This window comes from Lactuca saligna, chromosome 1 (genome assembly GCF_052625555.1).
Source record: "Lactuca saligna cultivar CGN05327 chromosome 1, ASM5262555v1, whole genome shotgun sequence".
Classification (NCBI taxonomy): Eukaryota; Viridiplantae; Streptophyta; class Magnoliopsida; order Asterales; family Asteraceae; genus Lactuca; species Lactuca saligna.
Window position 1 is genome coordinate 190010539 of NC_136417.1, and position 10528 is coordinate 190021066.

The following is a 10528-nucleotide window of genomic DNA, read 5'->3' on the forward strand; positions in this document are numbered from 1 at the left end:
TCCAGTTGAAGGTATGACTTCATGTTTCTTTCTAATCCTCTTTGTTGGTCGATTATGTGCTAATTTGCTATGAATTTTGTTTTTGATTTTCAATTCAAGAATATGTTAATCTTGCTATGAATTGCTTATTTTTGCATGTTTGAATCTTCCTATGTTGAAATCTATCTTGGTGGTTGAATCATGTAGATAAGAGTTCAATGATGATCAATTGCTATTTGTTCATTGTTTATGCTTGAGTTGAAAGAACAAAAACATTTTTTTTTAATTTCAGGTTTTTTTCTTCAATTTGAACAATCATAAAAGCTTTATAAAAGCTCGGAATGATGCGATTTTTTTTCAAACTGTACTTCTCTGTCTTGTCTATGTTTTAGAATCGAAAAACGACTTAATTGGTTAAGTTTTTGTTGAGTTATACAACCACAAACAGGAGTTGTTATGATTGTTGCATAATATTTCAGCACTTATCAAAATTTTCCAACTTTGAACCATCATAAAAGCTTTATAAAAGCTCAGAATGATGCGATTTTTTTTTCAAACTGTACTTCTCTATCTTGTCTATGTTTTAGAATCGAAAAATGACTTAATTGGTTAAGTTTTGGTTGAGTTATACAACTAAAAACAGGAGCTATTATGATTGTTGCATAATATTCCAGCACTTCTTATATATTTTGTCCAACTTTGAACCATCTAAAAGCTTTATAAAAGCTCGGAATGATGCAATATTTTAAACTATATTTATCTGTCTTGTCTATGTTTTAGAATTGAAAAATTGCTTAATTGGTTAATTTTTGGTTGAGTTATATAGCCATCAACAGGAGCTGTTATGATTACTGCATAATATTTCATGACTTTTCATAAATATTTTGTCCAACTTTGAACCATCATAAAAGCTTTATAAAAGCTCGGAATGATGCAATTCTTTTTCAAAATGTACTTCTCTATCTTGTCTATGTTTTAGAATCGAAAAACGACTTAATTGGTTAAGTTTTGGTTGAGTTATACAGCCACAAACAGGAGTTGTTATGATTCTTGTATGATATTTCAAGCATCTATTATGTAAATTTTTTTGTAGAAATGGCAGGGAAAAACAAGCACACATGGACTACTGAAGAGGATGCAAAGTTAATTGAGGCATTGTTGGAGTTACATGTATCCGGAAAGTATGATGGTGCCGACAATAGATTCAAACCCGAGTATTTGAAGGTAGTGCAACAATTACTAGATGTAAGTCTTCCTAACTTGGGTTTGAATGTAGAGCCTCATATTAAATCGAGGATGAAGACATGGAAAAACCATTTCAACATTGTGCACGACATGGTATATGGAACAAACATGAGTGGATTCGGCTGGGATACGGATAAATGTTGTGTTACTGTCGATGCTGAAGTTTGGGATGAATACATAAAGGTACTACAATGATGATGTTTGTAGTATTTTTAGCACCATTAAAATATATTGTGAATGAATAGTAACCAAATAATTTTGTACCATTCCTGTAGAGTCATAAAGGTGCTGCATGTTTTCGCGATAAACCATTTCCTCAATTTGATAACTTATGTAAAATATTTGGGAAGGATAGAGCTACTATTTGGGAAGGATAGAGCTATTGGTCATAGAGCGAATGATCTTGGTGAAGATGTGACTGAAGAGACACAAATAAACTCACCTGTTGATGTGGAAGGGTTGAAAGAGATTGTTGAAGAGACGCAACAAATTGCTCGTGTCAATAGTAAACACAAAAGACCTCCAACGGATGACACGGAAAGCTCTTATAAGGAAGCAGCAAAAGAAATGAAAGAGACTTGCAAGGAGGTTGGTGAAAAACTTAATCAAACAATATTTAATATTGGAAGGCAAGAAAATAAGGAAGCATGTGATATGATAGATAAAGTTATCGAAGATATACAACACATGCCAAATATCAATGACAAACAGCGAATTAAGGCGATTGACATGTTTAGCAAAGATCAATTTCGTGCTCGGGTATTTTTTAAGATAACAGAAAAAGAAAAGATTTGTTACATGGAAATGATTGGGGATGACTCAATATCATGATTATGTTATTTTAATTAATGTTTTTTTTCTAGTTTTTACGAATATTGAAGTCGACTATTTGCACATTCTGTATTAGACATAGTTATGTATTTTAGTTGTTAGGAATATTGAATTATAGTTTTTGCATATATCTTACAATGGACATAGTTTTTGAATAGTATGATTTGCATATTTTTTTAAAAAATCTATTTGTAAGTTATTCTTTTATATTAGAAATATGTTTTCTAACAGAATATGTATAAAAAATAATATTAATTGATTAGAAAATAAATTATTTAGTAACAATTAATATTATAATAAAAAAAATTAAAAACATAAAAGATGCATATTTTGATTAATTAAGATATACATCATAATGCATTTTTATAAAAAATGTTGTTTCAAAATGAATAAACAAGGTAAAAAAATTCATTTATATTTCATTGATTAATACAACCAAACAAGAGAAATGATTCTCAAAAACATTTCTCTAGTGGATTCTCAGATCTACCAAACAAATGAGTCAATTCTCTTTCTCTGACTTAATTATCTTTCTCTGCATTTTCATTCTCTGTAGCAACTTCATTTCTCTATACCAAACGCGCCCTTAAAGTTGGTATAACCGTTTAGAAATAATCATTTTTACCGGTTTGTTCTTGTTAAAATGACTATTTGTAAAAGGTTAGAATAACCTTAATAGTGTAATACGCACAAAAAATACATAGGGACTTAAAATGGACAAACAGGAAACGTTATTACCCTCCTAAGATTTTTAGTATTTATTATTTTGAATATATATTTTTCAGATTTTTAGTATTTATTTGTATATGTGTATTTCATATAAAGTTGTTGAAATTAAAAAGAATAAAAAGTAGAAAGGTTTGGATTGGATTGGATTTTATAACCACATCATCCATTTAACCTTTAGCAAAACAAAACCTCTAGCAAGAAGCTAGAGAGAAGAACAAATTAAGGCCGGATTGGATTTTGTAACCATGTCATCTAGTTAACCCGAGCCTTAGAATTCTGAAAGGAAAACCAACAAAAAGAAAGATTCACAACAAAATCAAAGAGCCTATATTTTCAAGGTTTATTGTTACTAAAAAGTAAAGAATTACGAAACGTCCAAAGCACTCATATGACCACCATGAACACTGACTCAACAATTGGGCGTTCCATATGAACCGTCGGTCTAGAATCCACTCAATCCACCACATCACGGATAGATGAAAACACAGGAAGGTCCAAATGAAGCCAATGTCCAACACGACTCCATACCTGATCAGCAACCGAAAACTACAGCAACAAATGCTTCACACTTTCTTCAGTCCCTCCTCTAATCCCCCGACGACAAAGAAAATTACATCCCCCTGAATCCCATTATTCACTTACTCGAGCATCTTGATTAAAGGTCAAAGCAAAGAGCCTCCCGAACCGCTCCCTAAGACGAATATCCAAGCACCAAACATCCTTCTAGAACCTCGTTTGAGTTCCATCCCCCACCACTCTATACATGAAATTAGAAGGAATACAACCATTCTCATGGAGGTGATTAATGGATCTTACAATCTTTTGCCACCCCCCCCCCCCTATTCTCGAATCGTCCGAAAACCACCACCTTCCCCATGACAAAATTTGACAATTTAAACCCAAAGAGCTCCCTTGTCATTAAGAAACTGCCACTTCTATTTATAAAGAAGGCCAAGGTTAAAAACATTCAAACTACCAACCCTAAGACATACAAGTTTCTTATTTAAAAAGTAAAAATTTACTATAAAGGTTTATAGTTTCATACGGGGATAATGACTTAGGAAGGTAATAACGTTTCCCGTTTGTCTATATTAGGTCTCTAACGTATTTTTTGTGTGTATTACACCACTGAAACAGCTCAAATTTTCAAATAAAATTTTCATTTAAAACAAAACATCATTATTCGACAAAAGAGTTTATTCCAAGTTTATTGCAAAAGTATAAATAATAAATCTCCAAGATCCTCAACAATGGCAGTGTGTACGTGTCACGCCGGCGCCTTCCCACGGTCATCACTAGTACCTGAAAAACATAAAAACAACTAGTAAGCATAAATGCTTAGTGAGTTCCCCAGTATACGACTTACCCACACACGCCTTCCGGCCCGGACCTTTCGGTCCACATAACATTGCCTTCCGGCCCGTAACATAATCGCCTTCCGGCCCATAACATATCGCCTTCCGGCCCGTATTAAATTGCCTTCCGGCCCATAGTATTTTGCCTTCCGGCCCATAATAGAATAAAACATAACACATGTAACATAACGCACATAACACATAAGTCATACATCATACCGTTCTTTCTATCACATAAAGTCTCGCCTTCCGGCCCGTATAAGCATACATCACATATAAGCATACATCACACATAAAGCATCTACCTCTCTAGACATAGCATAAATATAACACATACGACCTTCCGGTCTCACAGTCAAACCCTTCCGGGTGAAGTATAGTGAGAAGACTCACCTCGTAGTATGCAAGCTATAAACCCTTCGAGCTACTCGCACTCGATCCGCTAATCCGCAGGTTCCCTATAATACCACATACCTTTATTAATGATCTTTTCAAACAAGACAACTGACCCTACTAAGTTACATACAGGTCAACGGTCAATCTTGACCGGACTCGTCGAGTGCAAAGGGCAACTCGGCGAGTATAGACACCCCGACTCCACTCGCCGAGTCTAAAGAACGACTCGACGAGTTCTAGTAGATCTTCAAGCTACTCGCCGAGTCTGAAGAGCAACTCGGCGAGTCCTAGTGAATCTTCAAGCTACTCGCCGAGTCTGAAGAACAACTCGGCGAGTCCTAGCCATGCAGTCAACCCGCTGCCTCCTGTATTTCGCATGATTTCGAAGTATATAGATGTGGGGCTTCCTGGACTTTCACATATACTATTACAGGGGTTTTTAAACACTTGTAACAACACTATAATCTAACAATTCCTTAAATGGGTTTCCTAAACCCTAAATTCGCATACAACGTAAAAACTATAGATTATGATCCGAAGATTACCTGGAAACGTGTTCCCTGTGTCCCCAACCTCCAGTACTCGACTCCTTGGACTTCCTTTGATCACCACCTTGCCTCTCTTTGTCTAAAAATCTCTTCAAGCTTCCTCTAGCCCTCACTCTTGCTCCAGATGCCCACAAACTCCCAAGGTATCTTCAATCGGCCAAAAGACGCGACATGACGGCCATAAGATCATTATATACGATTCAGAATCGAAACGGCTAGGGTTCAGCTGAACAGCGTCGACTCGCCGAGTCCCTATTGGACTCGTCGAGTCCAGTCGTGTATCTGCGACCAAGACCATGGCCCTACTCGACGAGTCATGCACCAACTCGCCGAGTCCCCTCCTAAATGTGCCCCAAAAATAATTTAAAGAAATACCTGAAATTTCGGGCTGTTACAACCACTAAGGTTGTTATAACCGTTTAGAAATAATCTCTTTTCCCGGTTTCTTCCTGCTAAAAGGACTATTTGTAAACGGTTATAATAACCTTAATAGTGTAATACGCACAAAAAATACGTTAGGGACCTAAAATGGACAAACAGAAAACGTTATTACCCTCCTAAGTCATTCTCCCATTGGTGTAGGTATATACGAACCTACAAGTGTCAAGCATTTTAGAGTATACATGCAACATTAAATTTTCAGTCAAATATGATGATATCACAATAAGTATTAGAATGCCAAAATCAGTTTCAAGAATTTATGTAGCTTGAAGAATGTTTTAATTGTAAATCTTGAAGGTAACTCGAGAAATTCGAAACACTAAAATTTATCTCTTGATTACTTAAAGAGCATACCAAAAATCAGCAAATGCACAATCTACTTGACAAGAACGTGTCTCCATGGACATAAATTTAGATGTTATATGATAATGTTTGGTTAAACACACCATTTTAGGCTATGATACATATCGATCGAAATAATGATTAAAAGACTCGAAACAAGCAAACATGTTATATATCCAATGGTATATATGCTACTGAAATCAATATAATTTGTATTGATTTTACACATATCAATGTCTACAATGGAGCGTGCAAACAATGAAGATGGTAAAGAGCAATTTGCACAATAATAGGAGTGATGAACATTTGAAAAACTGTACTGTTTTATATATTGAGAAAGATATACTACACTAGTAAATGGTTTTCAAAAATATAAAAACTAGTGAACGATTGTGAGGCATTGATTAATATTTATTGAATGATGTTTGATATTTGGTATTATAACTTGACACAGATGGTAAAATTTTAACCAAACTTTTTCGAGTTTATTTTGTAATTTCAGTTAAGTTAGACACTCATTTTACAAATTAAATCATAGATTCGCCACTCGTACTCGTACAAACATATGTTGTCTTGTCGACTTCATGTGGTTGCCATTTATACAATAAGAGAAGGATAAAGATGTATAACCGTATATGGCATCTTAAGCATGTTTATTCTCACGATTACATATAAAACTTCTACATATGATTTTATTCAACTACATCAAAGAATCTAACACTTAATTCCCCATTCGTGTGAAAGTGAAAGAAAAAGTATCCTGGTATAAAACAAAGGCCGCTATGAATAACGATAGTGCCAAAAGCGATGATGTTGGTAATAATAATATGGTATGAATACATGAGTTTTATAAGTATATATGAAATAACGATAGCACATTAAAGTAAAGTTGTGTTAGGTTAGGTCATTCTTCTTTTTGTGGTAGTAAGTAAAAGAAACACTGATAATATTTGAAGATGATTAAAGAACACATTTTCAATCAATCACATAACATATTCATAGAGAATGTATTAATTCAAAGATGAAAACATATTGGACTTCCAAATAATATTTGAAGAAGAACCCACATCACCATTCAGAAGAAGCAGTCTTCCATGTAGAGAAATATAACAAATCTTAAGCTTAGTTTGTTTGTTTGTTTGTTTTCTAGTTGGAGGAGGAAGTTGTTTGTAAACGAGATTTGATCCACGATTCCAGGTATTGGAGCTCCTGATTGTTTATTGAATGGGCAAGACCCGGATACGCCTGTCGTTTCATTTCGTTATAACAACTATGAGCTACTTGTGTAAATTCAACTTTTTTCTCATTAAGCCATTTAATAATTTTAATTAATCTGGTAATTTTTTCAAGTTAATTTTTATTAAGCATAGTACCTTAAATTCACAATTTATGCCAACCCGTTGAAGGAATGGTGGGCCCGCTTGTCCAGCTTCAAACAACACTGTTCCATCAGCTATACCATGCGACCACAATATTGGTGTCTACACATTAAACCAAATCAAATCCCTCATTATAACTTATAACCACAAACTAAGTAAAATTTTCCTCCTACCAATAATCAAAAGGGCATTCATGTCTTTTCCTTCCATAGCTGAGAAAACATGTCCCACCTTTTTTTGGTTGATATTAAAAAATTGCAACTTTTGTCTCATTGATACCAGTCTCTGTCTCAGTCCCAAGGTCCCACCAAAAACATCTTTTTAGGTGAACTTTTGTCCCATTCACACCAATTAGGTGTTGTTTTTTGTTCCATTGGCATAAGTCCCTGTCCCATTTTTTTGGGCGGGACAAATATTTACAGTTCATGTCAAACACAGTACAAACTGTTTTGTCCTGCTTATGTTTGTGTATAACTAACTCATAAATGCAATATTACATCACCAGTTTGTTTTTTGATTTTTTAAAAATATATATATATATATATATATATATATATATATATATATATATATATAATATAATAATACCCTTTTGGCCTCTGGTGTGATCTGTTCAATTAAAGTAGTTGAATTAAAAGGAACCCATCCGCTAAAAACCGCACCCCCTCCAAGAGTTTTTGGATATAACAGAACACTAGCCAAGGTCAACGCCCCTGCAACATTTTATAACCATCTTTGTATTATTCCCCACTTTTTTTTTTTTTTTTTTTTTTTTTTTTAAGAGAGAGAGAGAGAGAGAGAGAGAGAGAGAGAGAGAGACCTCCTTGACTGAATCCACAGATGAACACATTCTTAGGGTCAACTCCAGTAGCTATCTCCTTGTCAATCACCGTATGCACATTCCGAACTGCTTTAAGCAATGAACTTTCATCCGTAGGGGAACTCTGTACATTTCATATGTTAAAATGACTTATTTGCCCATCTTCATCCTTCTGCATATGAATCTTAATGGTATCGCTTTGGTCCACGTTATTGAAGGGTGATTTAGATATTTGACAAAAATAATCACAATTGCCTTCAACTACATGCAAATTTAATATCGACTCCCTGCTTATGAAAAGAAGCCCAATAGGTGTTTTTAATTCTAGAGTAAATTACACGAATGGTCCCTATGGTTTGGGGTAATTTACACGTTTGGTCCCTAACTTATTTTTTTAACTCGGAAGGTCCCTACTGTTTGTTATTGCTACACATTTGGTCCCTATTGTTTGTTTTAGTTACGCGTTTGGTCCCTATCTTACGTAAAAAGACAATTATTTAAATAGAGAAAAATGATATAGTAGGTAAGGTAAGGAGAGAGGATGAGATTGAGGGTGTGTTTATTTAAATAAATTAAAAAATCAAGGGAAAAATAGATTTTTTATGTAAGACAGGGACCAAGCGTGTAACAAAAACAAACAGTAGGAACCTTCCGAGTTAGAAAAATAAGTTAGGGACCAAACGCGCAAGTTACCCTAAACCATAGGGATCATTCGTGTAATTTACCCTTAATTCTACTTCTTTTGTTTAAAGTTTACCATATACATATATATATATATATATATATATATATATATATATATATATATATATATATATATATATATATATATATATACATCCAATTTTTAATAATGTAATGTAACTAACCATATTCCATCATATGCAGATTTATAATATAAAGTATTATAGAATATCAACATTAGTTATCTAGAAACAGCTTAAAGTTAACTTACAGATGTTATAGGTATCTCGTGAATGTCAAACCATGAAGGCATCACTGAACCATCTGAAAAGTTTAGAGTTAAGATATCATCATATTAGTATAAAAAGTTATGTCTATAGTATATGATGTGCTCTATAAATGTAAATGATATTTAAGATATATAACAGAATGACAGCATTTGTGGTGAAACAGAAAGAAAAAGAAATGATAACAATTAATTTACTGGGAAAAGCCTCGTTTCCTCCACTGTCTTTATTAAATCATTCTTTCTGCATTAAGTCAGAGAAACACTCACTTATAGCTAAGTCCATAAGATAATAAAAAACAGAACCTATGTCTAAATCTATTACAACTGTTTTACATCAAAGTCCCAATAAACAATTTTCAATTTTGAATCCTAAAAAACTAGACATCTATAACTCTTTGGGGGCTAAGAATAGAACTAGAAGAATCCCCAAGAAAAATATATCAATAACTATGAAACCCGATAAAATGTTACAGTCATCTTGGATATATGAGATAATCTATTGATCATACTATGATGATCTATAGCTCATTATACCTCTATTAGAATGGTATTGTATATTCTTTTTTGTATCTTCTTCACTTCGATATTCCGATTCTACAAGCAAAGCTTTTGTTACTGTTAGAGTATCCTCAATGGAGTCATCGGAAGCTCATTAGGCACCATCAGGAATAGTAATTACAGCTAAATTTGAGTGTATGTGCGTGTGTTTTTAACAATTACAATTTACAGGTAACAGATGAAGTTGGTAAGTTAGTATTTTACTAATATGTCACATGAACATCAACAATCGGAACTTTTTCATCAGGGAAACAAAAATTGAAACCCTAAATTCTACAAATATGCGTTAATCTCGCATGTGATCCATAACCGAGAATCAACAAATCATAGTTAAAATTCGGAATGAGTTAGTTATTAGTAACGGGGACTTACAGTTACAGGTAACAGGTTGAGATGGAGCAGAAGGGAAAGACCAACGAGTGTTGGCGAACTGAGGCGAGGTGAAGAGTGCTTTGATGGGTTCATTGGCTGGACCGGAGTCACCTAGACCGTGCAGCCATAAGATGAAGCTTCGAGACGCCATTGATTTCGAATCGATGGTTGCTTGAGAAGGAGAAGAGAGGAGTATTGTGAAAATGGTGATGGAGAAAGTGAATGCGAGGAGTGCAACTGGTTTTAATGCGGAAGAAGGCTTCATTTTTCTTGTCGGGTCTTCCTTGGGGTTGGTAGCCCTCTTGACAATAATATATTTTATTTTCCGGGTATGGAACTCAAAAAAATTGGGTATGTCGTAATAATCATGACGAGGGTGCAAGCGGAATTTTATAGTAGGGATCAATGTTTTAAAAATGTGTTTTTTAATTGAACCGGTATGGTATCATGATCGGTTTTCTGTTCAATCGATTCGACCATCAAGTTAATCGGGTTCTGTAGTTGTAATGTTTTTTTCTATTTTTCCTACACATACATACATATATAAAATATGAATTTGA

The 10528-nt window shown here is 34.1% G+C and overlaps 1 protein-coding gene across 1 annotated transcript; it reads right to left on the reverse strand.

Moving 5' to 3' along the window:
* Window positions 1-6795: 6795 nt before the first annotated feature.
* LOC145046965 (putative carboxylesterase SOBER1-like) lies at window positions 6796-10287 on the reverse strand. The gene is made up of 6 exons (XM_078995223.1): window positions 9969-10287; window positions 9021-9073; window positions 8066-8189; window positions 7834-7958; window positions 7240-7347; window positions 6796-7111 (listed from the first exon to the last, which is right to left on the reverse strand). Exons 1-6 carry the CDS (start codon window positions 10231-10233, stop codon window positions 7013-7015), a joined length of 774 nt encoding a protein of 257 aa, XP_078851349.1. The 5' UTR covers window positions 10234-10287; the 3' UTR covers window positions 6796-7012.
* Between the last annotated feature and the right edge of the window lie 241 nt (window positions 10288-10528).